Below are 21793 nucleotides of genomic sequence, written 5' to 3' on the forward strand. Positions count from 1 at the left end.
ATCACCATACCTTGTCTTCATAGAATCGCTTTCGTAATTTCTTGTCTTTTGGAGGCACAGTGCGCCTCAGTTGCTTGTACCATTTGCGAACAATATATCCACGCCAGTGACTCTGAATTCTAAGTTAAAAAGTGTAAATTGTTAAACCAACATTAAAATCGGTCCCCCAATTTTAATTTCGACTGGGAAGTCGATTGGTGAAACGGGGAGATCATTGTGTGGGTTGCTTGCATCAATCAATTTATGTCTTTCAATCATACTTAGGCTAACTTTATTTGACACAATAATTTACTCCTGAAGAATATTTAGAAAGATCAGAGATTTAGTTAAAAAATTAGCTATTGGAACATTGAAAAGATATAGAAAAGCCAGTTATTTGACTGATCACAAACAACAGAAAATCTGCAGATGCTGGAAGTCTAAGCAACACAAACAAAATGATGGTGAAACTCAGCAGGGCAGACAGCATCTATGGAAAAGAGTAAACAGTTGCTGTTTCGGGCAGAACTGGAGAGAAAAGATGAGAGATCACAGTAAGAAAGTGGGAGGGGGAGGAAGAAATACAAGATAGTAGGTGATGGGTGGAAGTAGGAGGAGGGAGGAGAGAAGTAAAGAGCTGGGAAGTCGATTGGTGAAAGAGATAAAGGGCTTGAGAAGGGGAACCTGATAGGAGAGGTCAGGTGGCCATGGAAGAAAGGGAGGGGGAGGAGCCCCAGAGGAAGGTGATGGGCAGGTAAGGAGATAAGGTGAGGTGGGGGGAATGCGGAATGGTGAGGGGGGCATTACTGGGAGCACAGGATACAGTAAATGACCCAACAGACTCACAGGTGAAGTGTTGCCTCACCTGGAGGGACTGTTTTGGGGCCCTGAATAGTAGTGAGTGAGGAGGTGTAGGGGGCAGTTGTAGCACTTGTTCCTGCACCCATGCAGAGCTTGTCAACTTCATCAACTTTGCCTCCAGCTTCCACCCTGCCCTCACATTTCTTGGTCCATTTCTCACACGTTCCTCCTCTTTCTCAAATTTTGTCTCCTTTGCTGGAAGACAAATTATCTATTAATGTCTTTCATAAATCCATTGACTCTCACATCTAGATGGGCAATATCTCTTCCCACCCTGTACATGTAAAAATACCATCCCCTTCTAACAATTCCTCTGTCTCTGTCACATCTGCACTCAGGATAAGGCTTTTCATTCTAGAAAAAAGGAGAAGTCCTCCTTCAAAGAAAGGGGCTTCCCTTCCTCCACTATCAATGCTACCCTTAACTGCATTTTTTCCATTTCTAACCCCTTCCTCCTACCACCCCACCAGCCTCTGTGTACAGCACACAATTCTCTGTAACTTCTGCCATTTCCAATGGGATCCCACCACCAAGCTCATCTTCCCCCTCACTTTCTGCTTTCCGCAGGAATAGCTCCCTACATGATTCCCTCCCACGGATTTCCCTACTGACACTTATCCTTGCAAGTGGAACAAGTGCTAGGCCATCTCCTACACCTTCCCCCTCACTACCATTCACGGCTCCAAACAGTCCTTCCAGGTGAGGCGACACTTCACCTGTGAGTCTGTTGGAGTCATCTACTGGTGTGGCCTCCCATATATTGGTGAGACCCGACATAGATTGGGAGACCACTTCGCCAAGCACATATGCTCCATCCACCAGAAAAAGCAGGATCTTCCTGTGGCCACCCATTTTAATTCCACTTTCCATTCCCATTCTGACATGGCAGCCCATAGCCTCCTCTAATGCTGCGATGAGGTCACAACTCAACTGGTAATAGCAGAATTAATTTGAATTTATATTGAACTTTTTATGGCTGCTGGGTGTCAACTATACCATACAGTTAATTAAATACCTGTTATGGATATTTGTTATAATGATGTCAGGATACACAGCACCTACATACTGTAGCTGTTCACTGATAATGCAATAAAGGAAACTGAATCCATGGACATCTTTGGAAAAGTAAGTTTGAAAGTTTTGGAAAAAAATGAAAAAGTATTGAAGAGGGTGATGAGGGGTCTCGTCCTGAAATTTTGACTCTTCCTTTCCATTGATGCTGTCTGACCTGCTGAGGTCCTCCAGCATTTTGTGTGTGTTATTGTAATATTTCTCAAAGTGTGTACAACTCTGGTTGCCACACTACATGAAGGATGTGGAAGCAATAAAGCAAGTACAAATGAGATTCATCAGAATACTGTCTGGAATTGAGGGCTGTAGTTTTGGGAAAGATTGACGCACTGTGTCTATTTCACCTGGAATGTAGGAAGCTGAAGGTTGATCTTACAGAGGATCAGAAAATCAGACGAGGCGATGGAGGCAGATCAAAAAGGCATTTAGATACGTACTGAGGAAATGTCTAATGCAAAGAAATGAGATTAGCATAGATAAGTATCATGATTAGCATGGACAAGTTGGAGTTAAAAGACCTATTTCTGTGCTGTATGATTCTAAGTCTTGTTTTAATTTTGAACAGGCACATGATTAGCCAGAACAGCCAAAGTGTAGAAAATCTCTGATGCACAAACAAATCCAACAATAAAATCAACAAAATTTCCTTACATACTGGAAGGAAACTTCTTTACTCCAGTCTCCCTCAAATTGAAATGATTACTTTGAGGAGGATGGTCTCTTAGCATAAAAATACTCACTTTTCTCCAAGGAATGAGACTTTAATTTTGCATCCACCCTATTAACAGTTTGTGAAACAAAAATGTATCTACAAATGAGATGCTTCAATTAAATAAGGTACCTTGTAGCACATTTCATTCTGTATAGGCGAGCTCCATCATGAATTACCCTGGTCTGGTATTGTTCCTTCCTACACATGGGGCAACTCTTTCTCCCAGAGAACTTCTCAAAGGCTTGCAGACAAACCTTAAGGTATAAATTAAATATAATAAGTAAATTGTGAAATTCAGAAATTCCTTGTATTCGTATTTTTAATACTCAAAAGCCATTTTTGAATAAAAAGTAGGTTTTAAGAAAACACAGATCAGAGGCTGGGTATTCTGTGGAAGGTGCCTTACCAAATGACACCTCAAGACCTTTCCACCAACTTCACTGCAATTATCTTGCTGAGACTACAGTTGCAGTACTTTATCTTATGTTATCTTGTCTTCAACCTCTACTATCAAGAAAGACAGGGGCAATAAGCCTGCAGGTTCTCCTTCATTTCACAGATTACAGTGATCTGAAAATATACCGCCAGTCCTTCATCATTGCTGTATCTAAATGCTGTAAATCAGGATCTAGCAGTATTGTGATGGTGATTCAGGAAGATGGCTCCTCAGCACCTTCTCAACGGCAGTTAGGAACGAAAAATAATTCTGGCCTTGCCAGTAACACCCAGGTACTGGATAAAGATAAAAATTAAAAAGAAAAATGTCTGCATTTTTACCGCTCAGAGTTTCCCATCCCTGATATCACTGACCATGTGTTCATGACAAACGTAAATGGTCACTACATAATCCACATTTATGAATCAATGTTCTTAATGAAAAATGCATGATTGACATACAAAATATATTGGCAATACAAATTGTTACCAAGAAAAAAGAACTAATGTAATAGGAGCAACACACACAAAAAATGCTGGTGAACACAGCAGGCCAGGCAGCATCTCTAGGAAGAGGTACAGTCGACGTTTCAGGCCGAGACCCTTCGTCAGGACTAACTGAAAGAAGAGATAGTAAGAGATTTGAAAGTGGGAGGGGGAGGGGAAGATCCAAAATGATAGGAGAAGACAGGAGGGGGAGGGATGGAGCTAAGAGCTGGACAGGTGATTGGCAAAAAGGGATAGGAGGCTGGAGAAGGGAGAGGATCATGGGACGGGAGGCCTAGGGAGGAAGAAAGGGGGGAGGGGGGAAAACACAGAGGATGGGCAAGGAGTTATAGTGAGAGGGACAGAGGGAGAAAAATGAGAGAAAAAGGGGGGGAGAGAGAGAGGGAAAAAAAGGGGGAAATAAATAGATAAATAAGGAGTGGGGTACAAAGAGGAGGTGGGGCATTAACGGAAGTCAGAGAAGTCAATGTTCATGCCATCAGGTTGGAGGCTACCCAGACGGAATATAAGGTGCTGTTCCTCCAGCCTGAGTGTGTCTTCATCTTCACAGTAGAGGAGGCCGTGGATAGACATATCAGAATGGGAATGGGACATGGAATTAAAATGTGTGGCCACTGGGAGATCCTGCTTTCTCTGGTGGACAGAGCACAGGTGTTCAGCGAAACAGTTTCCCAGTCTGTGTCTGGTCTCGCCAATGTATAGAAGGCCGCATCCGGAGCACCAGACGCAGTATATCACCCCAGCCAACTCACAGGTGAAGTGTCGCCTCACCTGGAAGGACTGTCTGGGGCCCTGAAAGGTGGTGAGGGAGGAAGTGTAAGGGCATGTGTAGCACTTGTTCCACTTACAAGGATAAGTGCCAGGTTCTGTGCTGTATTGATTTTATAAAGCAATTTTTGGGCTTGTTTTGCTGATTGTTATTTGTTACAACTAAAAACAAAATCAAATCTCTCTGTTCATGCAAACCCTAAATCTGGGTTGCATTATTTCCCCAAGCAGCATAAATCATCAAATGGTTATTTATCTATAGATATTCTCATTATTTCTCTGCAAACCTTTGTACTTACCCGGTGAAAAACATGTGAGCAAGACAGCAAGACCTGTTGCACAGAAAAAAAACTTGTACATTAATTTGTAATCTTATTTTACGTATGAGTATAAAAAGTACTGAATAACATTTCCCTTAATGTTACCCTCTTTAATGCTAAAGAAATTATCAGAATTCTTTATGGCAGACAATGACAGAAATTATCAGGATTCTGCATGATAAGACCGACAATCCTCAATAAAAATTATTTTTTTAAAACACATGTTCTTGAGAAAAAGCCATGTTTATTGCCTCTCCTAGTTACTCAATGATGCTAATGGGTTGTTGAATGCTACTAGCAGAGTTTGGTACAACTGTGTGCTTTGATGAGTTTCTTCACAGGAAAGATTAGAGTCACACCTGGCCTAGTGAGGTTAAGGAAGTAGTTTCTTTTTCTGAGGGGCATCTGTGAACAGCTGAGTTATTTTTAACGATGTGACTTCTTCATTGGCATTTTCTTAATGGGAGCAATTCTTAGTTTTATTACCATTTTGTAAATAATTAAATTTTTAAAGTTGTGCTTTCTGGAGCTTGCTTTGCTCATTTAACTATTTTCAGGTTTTGATTTAGCAGTTCAAAGCCACAGTCCAAATATGTCAAGGAATGATTACCTGATTTCACGTATGACTGTAGTGTCCTTGACAACTCAGCCTAAAAATGATTCAATACTAAGCAGAGTGACAAAATGGCAAGACAATGGAGTTGATGGGAACAGACCTATTCTTCCTGGCTCCACGGATAAAATGTTAACTATAACATGGTTCCTGAAGGAATTTTTCAACAATGATTGGGCTCCAAATAACAAATTTAACAACACCTATTTTAATTGACCATCAAAGAAGGAAGGCATCATGTATTTAGCACTGTTATATGAAAAGCAATATTACTTGGATTAATTTTAGCATTTCCTACACCACTAGATGGCATGTCAAATAGTTGTGGGATGTTCCCTTTTAGGGTCAAGGGAGGAAATACATCAACATTTTTTTAGGTAGATTTGTTTAAATTCAAGCACTTAGAGAGACTACTGAAGTCCTGGTGGTCTTAATCGCCATAAGAGAAGGACATATACTGGCAATAGGTCTGAGGAGAGAAAAAATAATCCCAAGATAACTCAATTTTTAAAATGAAATCAAAGTAAACCACCTGAAGTATTTTGTGGTCATAACAGAATCTAGTACATATTTACATTTTGGAAGGAAAACAATATTTGGGATTTCAATACATCGCATGGAATTCAGTGTTTTTATAGCTACAAGTTGAGTACTTCTTAACCGAAATTACAAAATCCAAAAGCATCAAAAATTGGAAGGTTTTTTGAGCACTGATATGAAGTCACAAATGGAAATTTCCACAAGTTGGTGGGAAGGCTCCCAGGTGATGTGTAGATCTCTGCGCACTATAAACAGTTCTGAGAAGTGACCTTATATGCAGTATGTAATGAACAGAAGTTAATAAAAACCAGAAAAACAATCAGTAAAAAGTAAAAAATGAAGATCTTGATTGTGTATTGAAAGGGTGGATTCATCAGCATCAGAGTGAATATTTGCTGCTTTAATAGCGTGCTGATCATAAAACAAGCAAAGATCTATCACGATGAACTGAAAATCGAAGGTAATTGTGAATATTCATCAGGATGGTTGCAGAAATTTAAGAAAAGGCACAGTATTAAATTTTTAAAGATTTGTGGTGATAAAGCGTCTGCTGATCACAAAGCAGCAAAGAAATTCATTGATGAGTTTGCTAACGTCGTTGATGAAAATCTAACACACTGAATGGCTTCATCAGTACATACATGTGATGAACAAGTGTAAGACAATCATTGGTAGCACATAAACTCAGAGTCAGAAATTATGGTGATCCCAAGCTATCTAATTATATATTCCAAAATTTGAAAAAAAACACTTTGGCCCCAAGCATTTCAGATAAGGGATACTTAACTGTAATTCCAAGTACATAGTGACTTAAGTAACATCATTGTCGCATAGTGTTGAGGTTTTCTGGTACAGTAAAATGTTTTGCTCTTCAATCATGTAAGGCGCTTACTTGTTGTTGTAATCCAAATTCTTCTCTGCATATAGCACAAGGCTGTGCTGAATCTCCCTGTTGCACTGATCTCTTCTTTACTAGTTGCCACTCATTAGCTGTCAAGGGTTCTTTAGGTGCCTCAACCAGACCCATTTTCTGAGCTGAAAGGATAAGATTGATAGTAGAAATATGTTTCAGAAGTTGTTCTACTAAGTAAAACTTGAATTCATCCAATTATCCTGCTATTTGACAATTATATGTGGAAATAATAAAAACTTAAGATATTTAAATCAAATTTACAAATGCATTATCTAAGAATGCCCAAATCCCAGTTAGGGCATTACATTCATCTATTTCAAATCAAGGACATTCAAACAAAAATATTTCAGTCTATGCATAAGGCCAGCAAACACTCAATGCAAGGATTAATAACAGAGGACATAGAAGCAGAATATTGCATCTGCTCTACCGATCAGTAAGACTATGTCTGATCTATTTGAGACCCTCCACTGGCGGGGATGACCGTGGGTGCTGCACTCCAGCCATCCATGTGATACTTAAAGGTAGGGCAGTACAGTATGGAGAGCAAGCTCTCCCTCTCCATGATACAATTTGGCATCAGTGGTGTTGCAGGAGTTGCCATTCAGCATTGAATTCAATGTGGATCTGCATTAGGGACTCCAGCTCTGGATTTTTTCTCGGGGTTTACTCACAAAGCCTTCCCCAGTAGTGGGTATAGCTGCAAGGCAGCAGAAGTTTGAGATAAGACTTTTCCTTCTCCTGGTGAGCTTCCAACCACGGCTGACTTGCTGTATCTGCCTGAAGATACTAGTTTTAAGGTGACAATAACCCACCGTTGCTCCTTCTCCTGTCAGTAGAACTTCTTCCGCTGGGCTTAGTAGCTAAGCTGCATGTGAAGGGCAGGAGCTGAATCTGGTTGTCAGAAGCTATTTGAGGCATATGCCATTCGGAGCACTTAATAGGTAGCAAGAGCTTATCCCCACTATCACCCCCTATCTATAACAACCTAAAGAACTGACTGATCTATTACTTCTGCATCATTTGGACATCAGTGGATCTGGGGTTGAGAGGGTAAACAGCTTTAAGTTCTTCGGTACCCAAATCACAAAAGACCTCATGTGGTCTGTACACACCAGCTGTGTGGTGAAAAAGGCACAACAACATCTCTTTCACCTTAGACGGTTGAAGAAGTTTGGTATGGGCCCCCAAATCCTAAAAACTTGCTACAGGGACACAATTGAGAGCATCCTGACTGGCTGCATCACTGCCTGGTATGGGAACTGTACTTCCCTTAATCACAGGATTCTGCAGAGAGTGGTGTGGACAGCCCAGCACATCTGTAGTTGTGAACTTCCCATGATTCGGGATATATACAGACAGGTGTGAAAAAATGGCCCAAAGGATCATTGGGGATCCAAATCACCCCAACCACAAACAGTTCCAACTGTTACCATCCAGGAAACGGTACCAGCATAAAAGCCAGGACCAACAGACTCCGGGATAGCTTCTTCCACCAGGCCATCAGACTGATTAATTCACGCTGATTTGAGTGCATTTCTATGTTACATTGACAGTCCTATTTATCATAAATTATAAATTACTATGATTGCACATTTAGATGGAGACGTAACAAAGATTTTTACTCCTCATGTACGTGAAGAATGTAAGAAATAAAGTCAATTCAATTTCTGCAGCAACCTCATATCACTTGATAGCTAAAAATCTGTCATCTGGTATCATGTATGTACTCAGAAACTTAGCTTCCATAGCTTTCTTGCACAGAGAAATCCTAAGGTTCACAAATATTTGAGTGAATGAGTATCTTCTCATTTGCCCTGAATGGCCAACAATTACTTTGGGACCGTGATCCTTGGTTTTAGAAACCAATCCCCACAGTATTTATCCATGAAGCCTTACAAAATTTTGTAACTCAAATGAATTTTATATCCTCACCATGTTCTGAATTCGGAAGGATACTGGTCCTGTCATTTAATCTCTCCGTTTACGACACGCCTATCATCCCAGGAATCAATCTGCTGAAACTTTGTTGCACTTCCTCAACTGCAGGTATAGCTCAGGCAGGGAAAATAGAATGGTCCTCAATATTCCATTTGTAGCATTAAGTGGGCCACATATAGTTGTAGCAAGATGTCTCTCGTACTCATGTTAAATTTCAGTGTGTACACTGACATCGTTCTGAATATCAATTATCTTTTGATTTTACACTATTTCACACCATTGACCTTATTTTTCAAAGCTTTCATCTTTAAAATTGGATGACTGCTTTGTTTTACATTATATTCTTTCTCATCTATTCATTTCACCTGCACAAATCCTCCTATGAAGCCTCTCTGCACCATCCTCCTCATATGGCTACTGGTAGAGCCATCCAATGTAGAATCATTTGAGAGTTATACTGCATGAAAACAAGCCTTTCAGCTATTCTGTCACCACCAACAATCAAGCATTCATCTACACTAATTCCACTTTTTTCCCCCAATTTACTGCACATTCCTATCAACTCCCACCAATCCTACTGCTTATCTCTGCACTGTCTTGTCTCCCTTTCTCTTCACCATTTATACCTCGGACTTCAACTACTGCACAGAGTCTTGTCATCTTCAGGAGTTTTCGGATGACTCTGCATAGTTGGATGCATCAGCAAGGGAGATGAGGCTGAGTACAGGGCTACGGTAGGAAACTTTGTCACATGGTGTGAGCAGAATTATCTGCAGCTTAATGTGAAAAAGACTAAGGAGCTGGTGGTAGACCTGAGGAGAGCTAAGGTACCAGTGACCCCTGTTTCCATCCAGGGGGTCAGTGTGGACATGGTGGAGGATTACAAATACCTGGGGATACGAATTGACAATAAACTCGACTGGTCAAAGAACACTGAGGCTGTCTACAAGAAGGGTCAGAGCCGTCTCTATTTCCTGAGGAGACTGAGGTCCCTTAACATCTGCCGGACGATGCAGAGGATGTTCTACGAGTCTGTGGTGCCCAGTGCTGTTATGTTTGCTGTTGTGTGCTGGGGCAGCAGGCTAAGGGTAGCAGACACCAACAGAATCAACAAACTCATTCGGAAGGCCAGTGATGTTGTGGGGATGGAACTGGACCCTCTCACAGTGGTGCCTGAAAAGAGGATGCTGTCTAAGTTGCATGCCATCTTGGACAATGTCTCCCATCCACTACATAATGCACTGGGTGGGCACAGGAGTACATTCAGCCAGAGACTCATTCCACCAAGATGCAGCACAGAGCATCATAGGAAGTCATTCCTGCCTGTGGCCATCAAACTTTACAACTCCTCCCTTGGAGGGTCAGACATTCTGAGCCAATAGGCTGGTCCTGGACTTATTGCATAATTTACATATTACTATTTAACTATTTATGGTTCTATTACTATTTATTATTTATGGTGCAACTGTAACGAAAACTAATTTCCCCCGGGATCAATAAAGTATGACTATGACTATGACTATGACTACTATGACCACTTTGCAGTTAGTTAACTATTGCATAGTTTTGGATGAAACCTGAGCAACAGGACAATGCACAGGGGGACTGTGCAAACACTACACAGACAGCTCCAGAGGTCATGACTGAACCCAGGTACCCAGAGCGGGGGGGCGAGCAGCTCTTCGAGGTGTGTCACTATGCAGTACTGCCAATAAGCTGCGCAAGTCATCGAGAGATGAAGGTAGAGATACATCCTGACATTATCATAACATAATTTTCTGCTAGGTTGCTTATCAAAGTGCACAGAATTTTATATCTTCACTGCATCAAGTATCATAAAAAGTTTCTAGAAAATATCATTATTAAAAGTTGTTTTAGACTCTAAAACTGCTGAACCAATGAGTTTGCTTCAAAATGGCAAACCTTAAAATGGGTGAAAATAATTTCTCTAGTGGTAATCAATAAATTTTCATTTTTAAAATCTTTTTATTGATACATAATCTTCTACACCTTTAAAATGGTACAAGATTTCAACAAATTGATATATATAGTTAATAAAGCTGAAGAAAAAAGCTTATCAAAAATATATGAAAATGAAAAAAAGCATTTTTTTAAAGAAAAGAAGGAAAAAGAGAACCCCAACTACTAAAAGAAAAAAAAACCCAGTAACTACAAGAGAAAGAAAAAAGAAGAAAAAAGAGAGGGTAAAAAACCCATTAGGAACCAAACTCCCGGAGCAATACGTCTTACAATCATCTATATATATAAAGAAGAAAAATCATCAACCGCCAATTCACATTTATATCAAATAAGATTGGAAGGAAACCATATAAATTAATTCAAATTAAATGATAATATTTGGCAAAAGAGCCCCAGCTTCTCTTAAAATCGAATCGAGGATCAAAAGTTCTAATTTTTTCCAAGCTAAGACATAACATTACTTGAGAAAACCATTGAATTAATGTAGAGACAGAGGTACCTTTCCATTTCAATAAAATAGCCCTTCTTGCCAACAATGTGACAAATGCAATTACATGTTGGTCTGAAGATGAAATACCCTGAATATGATGCAGAACTATTCCAAATTAGGTTGTAAATTAATTTTCAGAGCTTTAGAAATTGTGGAAAATAAAGATTTCCAAAAAGATTTTAATGAAGAACATGACCAGAACATATGTGACAAAGTGGCTACTTCAGTTTTACACCTATCACAATAATAATTAATCAATAAATTATCTCATGTTGCTTCCTATGACATTAAGTAAGAATAATGGCTTCAACAACGTCCTATCAATGGACTTCATATTTCCATCTTATACACAAGGTTAGTTGCACATTGTACCTAACAAAGTTAATAAAACTGAAATATGAAATGTTAAATATATTTACCTAAAGTAAGACCTGGAGGTTTTGGATCCAGAACATACTCTCTTTCCTCATCTTTCTTTATTTCCTTTTTTTCATTTCTTTTTATCCCTGTATCCACGACAGCCTTCACAGTGTTTCGGTTTACAAGCCTGTAACAATTCATTTTATTCCGTTCTTTTGTTTTAAAAGTATCAGACAATGAATGATTTTGGAGCTGCAGATTCCTAATAATGTGATCTTGCAAAGCTACAGCAGCGAGCACTGTGGTGTCTGGTTTTGTGGAAATATGCTAAAGGGTACAATGGAAATGAGAATGCAAGAACAACTAATTATTTTTTATTTGAGAAGCCCTCTTAACTGAGTAACTTATGTCCAACAAATTGTTATCCACTTATTCTGGGGTATACATTTAATGTTTCATGACTTGCTCTCCTTCCTCCCCCTTACAAAGTTTATGGTCTATTTTAAGAGAGCTCATTAAAAAAAAGGATTGTGTCTTTCTCTGCTAAATTCCAGAAAGCCTAACTATATTGGTGGATACATTGGAGCTGACTGAGAAATGAAAGTGTTTATGTGCTAAATTACATCCCATAAACACTCTCCTTCCTCAATCAGTTTCCGATTTAGGAGTCCTATGTACAATCCGCCTTTATATTCAACTGGAGCTACCACAATCAGCAAAGGCGTAAAGCACAAAAGATGTAACATTATTTTAACACACAAATATACAAATTATACATATTTTTCCCTCTTTAATGAGATCTGAGAAGAACAGTTTCTGGTCTGTAGGACTTGTCTATAACTTATAACTTTGAAGAAGTCTACTGCAGTTAAAAGCAGGAAAAGGTACAGGGTTAATATTCATTACAAATCTTCTCAGTCTCCAGCCACTTGTATGGGACTCAAGTATCAGGTGCTAGCATTACTCTAGCATTATGTTATCCCTGTGATTTAGGGAGCTTAAAATTGATAATAAACATATTAAATTTAAATTGGCCTTTTTCTTCTCTATCGAATTTCAAAATACTACCATAACAAAGTGTAATGAACAGAGATTGCTGCTGATGAGCATCTTTGGGAATGCAGAATTCATCGAATAAAAAGTAAATTAAGCTTTCAAAAGCAGTTTTTCATTGAACAAAACCTAGCATACGCAACAGAGGTCAAATATCCTTGTTTAAAATACGGTTCAAAACATAATAAGTCATATCTTGGAAAACAAAAGCACTTTAAAATCATGATTAAAATCTAGACAATAATCTGTTCTTTACAGAAATATTAATAATCAGAAATAAAGTTATATAATTTTGGAATTAGTTATTCAATATTTGCCAAGAAGGGAACTTGTCATTGACAAGAAAATAATAACGAACTTCTTTAAATAAACATGTCAACAAGCTGCAGTTGAGTTTCTGTTAAAGCAATACCACAATGTTGTCCTAAACAGTAATAAAACAGTCTCCAAATTTTGCTATAACCTATGTTATATACAGTGGGATGCAAAAGTTTGGGCACGCCTGGTCAAAATTTCTGTTACTGTGAATAGCTAAGTGAGTAAAAGATGAACTGATTTCCAAAAGGCATAAAGTTAAAGATGACACATTTCTTTAATATTTTAAGCAAGAAAACTTTTTTATTTCCATCTTTTAAGGTTTCAAAATAACAAAAAAAGAAAAGGGCCCGAAGCAAAGGGGCCAATAAGTTCTATTTTAACTTCATCAGTCCACAGGACTTGTTTCCAAAATGCATCAGGCTTGTTTCGATGTTCCTTTGAACCTTTTGAATGGAACTTTTTGGTCGCAATGAGCAAAGGTATGTTTGGAGAAAAAAGGGTGCAGAATTTCATGAAAAGAACCTCTCTCCAACTGTTAAGCACGGGGGTAAATCGATCATGCTTTGGGCTTGTGTTGCAGCCAGTGGCACGGGGAACATTTACTGGCAGAGGGAAGAATGAATTCAATTAAATACCAGCAAATTCTGGAAGCAAATTTCACACCGTCCGTAAAAAGATGAAGATGAACAGAGGATGGCTTCTACAACAGGATAACGATCCTAAACACACCTCAAAATCCACAATGGACTACCTCAAGAGGCGCAAGCTGAAGGTTTTGCCATGGCCTTCAAAGTCCCCCAACCTAAACATCATCGAGAATCTGTGGATAGACCTCAAAAGAGCAGTGCATGCAAGACGGCCCAAGAATCTCACAGAACTAGAAGTCTTTTGCAAGGAAGAACGGGCGAAAATCCCCCAAATAAGAATTGAAAGACTCTTAGCTGGGTACAGAAAGCGTTTATAAGCCAAAGGGGGTGTTACTAAGTACTGAGCATGCAGGGTGCCCAAATGTTTGCTTCGGGCCCTTTTCCTTTTTTGTTATTTTGAAACTGTAAAAGATGGAAATAAAAATGTTTTCTTGCTTAAAATATAATGTGTCATCTTTAACTTTATGCCTTTTGGAAATCAGTTCATCTTTTACTCACTTAGCTATTCACAGTAACAGAAATTTTGACCAGGGCTGCCCAAACTTTTGCATCCCACTGTATTTATTCAATTATTTTTGGGGCATTGATGGCAAGGTCAGTTTTTACTGCCCTTGAGAGGTGGTGATGAGCCAATCCTTCTTGTGAAGGTTTTTCCACTCTGATTTTGGGTAAGGATTTCCAAGATTTAGATTTGGGGAGGAATGGAAATTTAATTTCAAGTCAGGATGGTTTGTAACTTGGAGGGATACCTGCAAGTGAGCAATATACTTGTGCACCTGCTTCCCTTAGCCTTCCTAGTGGTAGAAGTTATGCGCTTGGAAGTTGCCATTTGAATAGCCCGGGAAAGTAACTACAAGTTATGTTGCAATTGTGGATTCTAGGCACTCAAATGAAGGCAGGCAATATAAATAACAAAGGAAAAATATTGGGCAAAAGCAGTGATCTCATACAGCTGACCTTGCCAAGTAATGCAAAAGGGATACAATTAAATATTTTGCACTTTCATTGTAGCTGAACACATTGTGTTCTGCAACCATGGTGAGCAATTGGAAAGTTGCAGACTCAAGAGGCTTCTATGCAATGACATGACTGAAGAGAGGCTTTTGGCAGTCTAACAACGAAGCAGGAAAGGAGTTAGAAATATTGGTGCTAATGCTTCCTAACTCAACTAGAGGTTGTGGATACAATAACACTTGTTTTCGGTTAAGTGCTGACTTTTCAATCTTGAAAGTATGCAAATACTCAGTCCACCTCCGCAGGTCAAATACAATAACGTTAATTAACCCGTTTAATTTTAGACAACATGACTGAGTGAACACTCTGTATGAGAAGAAAATAATTTTTGATTTGTAGAATATATCATAAAGAATAGGAAAGTGGTTAACAGAGACTCTTTATAGAGCCAAATACTCAAGAGTTCAAACATGTACCTTATCATTCTGTGTTTTGCTACTTGGGCCTGGCATCATAGATGTGTTCAGTGATTTGGATATTGTTGCATTTAAATCCATAAGCAAAGCTCTGACCGCAACAGGAAATTTTATTTATCCAAAAGTTTATCTAAAATAAAACAAACATTAATGATATATTATTTACATTATAAATTTACTAAATTATTCCCATTTATATAATGCACTATTGATTCACACATTAATACACAATCACAAAAAGGCAGGGAAAAACCCTGTTGCCAAAATAAAGATGTTTATTTAATACAATTTACACAAAGACTCCACAAAGATGCAATTTGTCTAATACAACTTTTATTCAGTATTCTCCTTCCCATTCCTTGTATTACTTTTATTTCTCTGCCCCCATTGTTCCCCTATATTTCAATGGAGAAATGTTCTCCTTGCTCCAGAATCTCTAGAGATTGCTACAGAGCCACTGTGAGAGGGTCCACCAATGACTGTCACCATGGAACTTTTCACTGATCATAGAAACACAGAAAACATACAGCACAATACAGGCCCTTCGGCCCTCAATGCTGACCCAAACATGTATTTACTTTAGAAATTACCTAGGGTTACCCACAGCCCTCTATTTTTCTAAGCTCCATGTACCTATCCAGGAGTCTCTTAAAAGACCTGATTGTTCCAACTCCACCACCATTGCTGGCAGCCTATTCCACGCACTCACCACTGTGTGTAAGAAACTTACCCCTGACATCTCCTGTGTATCTACTTCCATCTGCTTTAAAACTGTGCCCTCTCTTGTTAGCCATTTCAGCCCTGGGAAAAAGCCTCTGACTATCCACATGATCAATGTCTCTCATCATTTTATACACCTCTATCAGGTCACCCCTCATCCTCCGCTGCTCCAAAGTGAAAAGGCTGAGTTCACTCAACCTATTCTCATAAGGCATACTCCCCAATCCAGGCAACATCCTTGTAAATCTCCTCTGCACCGTTTCTATAGTTTCCACATCCTTCCTGTAGTGAGGTGACCAGAACTGAGCACAATACTCCAAATGGGGTCTGACCAGGGTCCTATATAGCTGTAACATTACCTCTCGGCGCTTAACTCAAACCCACGATTGATGAAGGCCAATGCACCGTATGCCTTCTTAACCACAGAGTCAACCTGCACAGGAGTGTACTATGGACTTGGACCCCAAGATCCCTCTGATCCTCCACACTGCCAAAAGTCTTCCCATTAATACTATATTCTGCCATCATATTTCACCTACCAAAATGAACCACCTCACACTTATCTGGGTTGAACTCCATTTGCCAATTCTCAGCCCAGATTTGCATCCTATCGATGTCCCGCTGTAACCTCTGACAGCCCTCCACACTATCCACAATGCCCCCAACTTTTGTTGTCATCAGCAAATTTACTAACCCAACCCTCCACTTCCTTATCCAAGCAACACACATCAAAGTTGCTGGTGAACGCAGCAGGCCAAGCAGCATCTATAGGAAGAGGCGCAGTCGACGTGTCAGGCCGAGACCCTTCGTCAGGACCTTGTCCTGACGAAGGGTCTCGGCCTGAAACGTCGACTGTGCCTCTTCCTGTAGATGCTGCTTGGCCTGCTGCGTTCACCAGCAACTTTGATGTGTGTTGCTTGAATTTCCAGCATCTGCAGAATTCCTGTTGTTTGTGTTTAAACTTCCTTATCCAGGTCATTTATAAAAATCATGAAGAGAAGTGGTCCCAGAACAGGTCCCTGAGGCACACCACTGGTCACCAACCTCCATGCAGACTATGACCCGTCTACAATCACTCTTTGCCTTCTGTGGGCAAGCCAATTCTGGATCCACAAAGCAAGGTCCCCAAGGATCCCATGCCTCCTTAACTTTCTCAATAAGCCTTGCATGGGTACCTTAACAAATTCCTTGCTGAAATCCATATAGACTACATCTACTGCTCTACCTTCTTCAATGTGTTTAGTTACATCCTCAAAAAATTCAATCAGGCTTGAAAGGCACGACCCGCCTTTGACAAAGCCATGCTGACTATTCCTAATCATATTATGTTATGTTCATAAATCCTGCCTCTCAAGATCTTTTACATCAACTTACCAACCACTGAAGTAAGATTCACTGGTCTATAATTCCTGGGCTATTTCTACTCCCTTTCTTGAATAAGGGAACAACATCTACAACCCTCCAATCCTACGGAACCTCTCCCATCCCCATTGATGACATTGATGATGCAAAGATCATTGCCAGATGCTCAGCAATCTCCTCCCTCGCCTCCCAGAGTAGCCTGGGATACATCTTGTCTGGTCCTTGATGCTTTCCAAAAGCTCCAACACATTATCTTTCTTAATGTCTATATACTCAAATTTTTCAATCCACTGTAAGTCATCCCTACAATCACCAAGATCCTTTTCTGTAGTGAATACTGAAGCAAAGCATTCATTAAGTACCTCTGTTATCTCCTCCGGTTCCATACACACTTTTCCATTGTCACACTTGATTGGTCCTATTCTCTCATGTCTTATCCTCTTGCTCTTCCCATACTTGTAGATTGCCTTGGGGTTTTCTTTAATCATGTTTGCCAAGACCTTCTCGTGGCCCCTTCTGGCTCTCCTAATTTCATTCTTAAGCTCCTTCCTGCTAGCCTTAAAAGATTTCTATTATTACCTAGTTTTTTTTTAACCTTTCGTAAGCTTTTCTTTTCTTCTTGACTAGATTTTCAACAGCTTTTGTACACCACGGTTCCTGCACCCTACCATCCTTCCTCTATCTCATCGGAACGTACCTATGCAGAACACCACTCAAATATCCCCTGAACATTTGCCACATTTCCCTGAGAACAGCTGTTCCCAACTTATGCTTCCAAGTTCCTGCCTGATAGCCTCATATTTCTCCTTAATCCAATTAAACACTTTCCTGACGTTTCTGTTCCTATCCCTCTCCAATGCTATGGTAAAGGAGATAGAATTGTGATCACTATCTCCAAAATGTTCTCCCACTGAGAGATCTGACACCAGACCAGGTTCATTTCCCAATACCAGATCAAGTATAGCCTCTCCTCTTGTAGGCTTATCTACATATCGGGTCAGGAAACCTTCCTGAACACACCTAACAAACTCCACCCCATCTAAGTGCCTTGCTCTAGGGAGATGCCAATCAATATTTGGGAAATTAAGATCTCCCACCACAACAACCCTGTTATTATTACACCTTTCCAGAATCTGTCTCCCTATCTGCTCCTTGATGTCCCTGTTACTATTGGGTGGTTTATAAAAAACACCCAGTAGAGTTATTGACCCCTTCCTGTTTCTAACTTCCACCCACAGAGACTCAGTAGACAATCCCTCCATGACTTCCTCCTTTTCTGCAGCCATGACACTATCTCTGGTCAGCAGTACCATGCCCCCACCTCTTTTGCCTCCTTCCCTGTCCTTTTGAAACATCTAAAGCCTGGCACTTTAAGTAGCCATTCCTGCCCTGAGCCATCCAAGTCTCTGTAATGGCCACAACATCATAGCTCCAAGTACTGATCCATGCTCCAAGCTCATCTGCTTTGTTCATGATGCTTCTTGTATTAAAATAGACACATCTCAAACCATTTGTCTGAGCGTATCCCTTCTCTATCACCTGCGTATCCTCCCTCTCGCACTGTCTCCAAGTTTGTGAGCTATTTGTGAGCCAACCGCCCCTTCCTCCGTCACTTCAGTTCAGTTCCCACCCCCCAGCAATTCCAACTTAAACTCTCCCCAATTGCCTTAGCAAACCTCCCTGCCAGGACATTGTTCCGCCTCGGATTCAAGTGCAACCCATCCTTTCTGTACAGGTCGCACCTGCCCCAAAAGAGGTCCCAAAGATGCAGAAATCTGAATTGCTGCCCCCTGCTCCAATCCCTCAGACACGTATTCATCCTCCACCTCACTCTAATTCCTATACCCACTGTCGTGTGGCACAGGCAGTAATCCCGAGATTAATACCTTTGAGATCCTGCTTCTCAACTTCCTTCCTAACCCCTGTAGTCTGTTTTCAGGACCTCCTCCCTTTTCCTACCTATGTCATTGGTACCAATATGTACCACGACCTCCAGCTGTTCACCTTCCCACTTCAGGATTTCGTGGACGCGATCAGAAACATCCCAGACCCTGGCACCTGGGAGGCAAACTACTATCCGTATTTCTTTCCTGCATCCACAGAATCGCCTGTCTGACCCTCTAACTATAGAGTCCCCTATTACTGCTGCCGTCTTCCTTTCCCTACCCTTCTGAGCCACAGGGCCAGACTTTGCGCCAGAGGCGCGGCCACTGTTGCTTCCCCCAGGTAGGTTGTCCCACCCAACAACACCCAAACAGGAGTACTTATTGTTAAGGGGGACAGTCACAGGGGTATTCTCTAGTATCTGCCTCTTGCCCTTCCCTTTTCTGACTGTTACCCACTTATCTGTCTCCCGAGGCCCTGGTGTGACTACTTGCCTATAGCTTCTCTCTATCACCTCCTCACTTTCCCTAACCAGACTAAGGTAATCCAGTTGCAGCTCCAGTTCCCTAACGTGGTCCCTAAGGAGCTGCAGTTCAACGCACCTGGCACAGATGTGGCCATTTGGGAGGCTGGGAGTGTCCCCAACTTCCTACATCTGACACCCAGTACAGAACACCAGCCTTACAGACATACTTCCTGTTTCTATTCCTCACAGGTAACTTGCCTCGACCTGTTACCGCCAAAGCCCTACCACTCTGCCTCAGATCACTCCTTTGATGACCACTCCACTAGGCAGTGTCTCCCTTTTATGCTGGAACCTTCCCTGCTATCTAACTCATGATTGGTAATCTGGTTATAGCCGCTGTAAGGCCACGTAGAATGGACAAACCATCTCGAAGCTCCCTTTTTAAACAACCACCGCCAACCTGCTAGAAATCCCTCTTGGTAAAGCTCTGTTGATGCCACTGATAGGCCAGATATCTCTGTATTTGATGCTTTGTGTTTTCTTTGGAAAGTTGCAAACAATCTACTTTATCCAGTCCTTCTCAGATAACCTTGAATACTTCTTTGATCCCACCTAACCATACCAGCAGATTCAAGACACTGTCTGAAGCAGACTTCCCACTGAGGGCCACAGCTTAAGAGTAATCACCATGGCAGATTACACAGGAAAGTAATTCTTGAAACCCTGCATGGAAGATCCAAATGCTCCAATATTGTTCCTCATCTGCTGTGAAAACAAGTGTTGACTACGGAACCATTTAAGAGGCATTTCCAAAAATGTCCTTTATCAGATTACAGTTAATTTTCCCTCATGCCCTACCCCCAACCATTCTTATGACTCTGTGAAGCATCCTGTAAAGCTTTTCAAAACTCAATTTATAAATAGATAAGATTAACTGCTACTGTTGAAATCTACTTTATCAACTTCAAATTTACAATGATTATTGGAGGGGTGGATCAACTTTTGAATGAAATGTTAAACAGAGTCCATGTCTGTAGAGTGGAGATCAGAGATCCCTGATATTATTTCAGTGTAGGTAGTCACTACTGAAAATACAAGGCTGTTGAGTAACTTAGTAAAAGACTTTATGGAAGGAATAGTTCTGATTGAGAGATACAATGAATACATTTCTACTTCTGGGGTGAACTAGAAGCCCAACAATTTGTTGCAAGAACTCAGTGGGTTGAGTTCATTCAGTGGGAGGAAAGGAAATACCAATGACTTACCTTGAAATTCTATTTTAGAAGTGAGAGTGGAGAAGTGAGACGGCCAGTATAGAGAAGGGGAGAGGTGAGACCGATATCTGAGGTGACTGGTGGACAGGCAGGTTGTAACAAGTAGGAGAGGGGAACGAGGTGGAGGTGGGATACAGTGGCAGGTGAGTAAGAAGGGAGGCAGACAACAAAACAAAATGGAGAGGCAGATGGAGCGATGGGGCGAGAGGGAAGTGTGTAGGTTGGAGATGGCTGCTTGAGGGAGATAAACCAGAACACGAAGGGCTACCAGTGCTTTAGTCTGAAGGTTATAATGGGAAACATTAAGGGAGAGGTGAATGCCAGAATTATCCCAAACCAGAACCAAATAGGGGAAGAGGTGCGGAAGATACTGTGGGTGAACTAATGTATAGTGGATAGTTGGACTCAGGGGGTGGTGATGGGGGACAGGAGGCAGGGATGGTTAAGGGAAAGGGGACAAAAATAGGAGGACTAGAAGAAAGAGAGGTGGGGGAAAGGATTAAAAAACAGATACATTCACCAGAGGGAGGATTACCTAAAAACTCAATGTTCCTGTCACGGATTGTAAAATATTCAAGGAGAGTATGAGGTATTGTTCCTTCAGTTTGCATTGAGTATCACGCTAGAAGTGAGAAGACTGAGAATGGGAAGAGGAATTGAAATGGCTTGCAACAGGGAGCTCAGGATATCCACTTTTGACCAAGTGGACCAAGCATAGATGCTCTGTGAAATGGGTACCCGATCTGTGCTTGGTTTTACTGATGTACAGAAGGCCACATCAGGGTCTCGAAACACAGATGACTTTGGTCTCTGGAGGGGTGGATGGAGGAGGGTAAGTAGACCAGGGAGTCACAGTGGGAGTGGTCTCTGTGGAAGGTAGAAATGGGTAGAGACAAGGAAATGGGGCAGCTGGTGGGGTGTCACTTCAGCTGATGGAAATTATGAAGGATAATATGCTGGATGTGGAAGCTCATATCATGAAAGGCAAGGATGAAGGGATCTCTGTGTCTGCTTTGTCTACACAGAGATGGGTGGAGAGTAGACAATTGAGAAACAGATGTAAGATAAGGCTTCAACAATCATAGTCATGCTTCCTGAAAAAAAGACATTTCAGATATCCTTGAATGCAAGATCTCATCTTGAGAGCAG

At 40.8% G+C, this 21793-nt stretch overlaps 1 protein-coding gene across 3 annotated transcripts in view; it reads right to left on the reverse strand.

The window, feature by feature from the left end:
• Positions 1 to 21793, reverse strand: part of rnf32 (ring finger protein 32) — a 60129-nt gene that overhangs the window by 21046 nt on the left and 17290 nt on the right. For all 3 annotated transcript variants that reach the window (XM_063042416.1, XM_063042414.1, XM_063042415.1), the window contains 6 exons: positions 14939 to 15068; positions 11550 to 11817; positions 6699 to 6841; positions 4633 to 4665; positions 2753 to 2877; positions 11 to 119 (listed from right to left, as the gene is read on the reverse strand). In XM_063042416.1, the coding sequence (XP_062898486.1) occupies positions 11 to 119; positions 2753 to 2877; positions 4633 to 4665; positions 6699 to 6841; positions 11550 to 11817; positions 14939 to 15019 (759 nt within the window). In that variant the 5' untranslated portion in view covers positions 15020 to 15068. The remainder of the gene's footprint in view (positions 1 to 10; positions 120 to 2752; positions 2878 to 4632; positions 4666 to 6698; positions 6842 to 11549; positions 11818 to 14938; positions 15069 to 21793) is intronic.

The sequence above is a fragment of the Mobula hypostoma genome, chromosome 3, assembly GCF_963921235.1.
Source record: "Mobula hypostoma chromosome 3, sMobHyp1.1, whole genome shotgun sequence".
NCBI classification, from domain to species: domain Eukaryota; kingdom Metazoa; phylum Chordata; class Chondrichthyes; order Myliobatiformes; family Myliobatidae; genus Mobula; species Mobula hypostoma.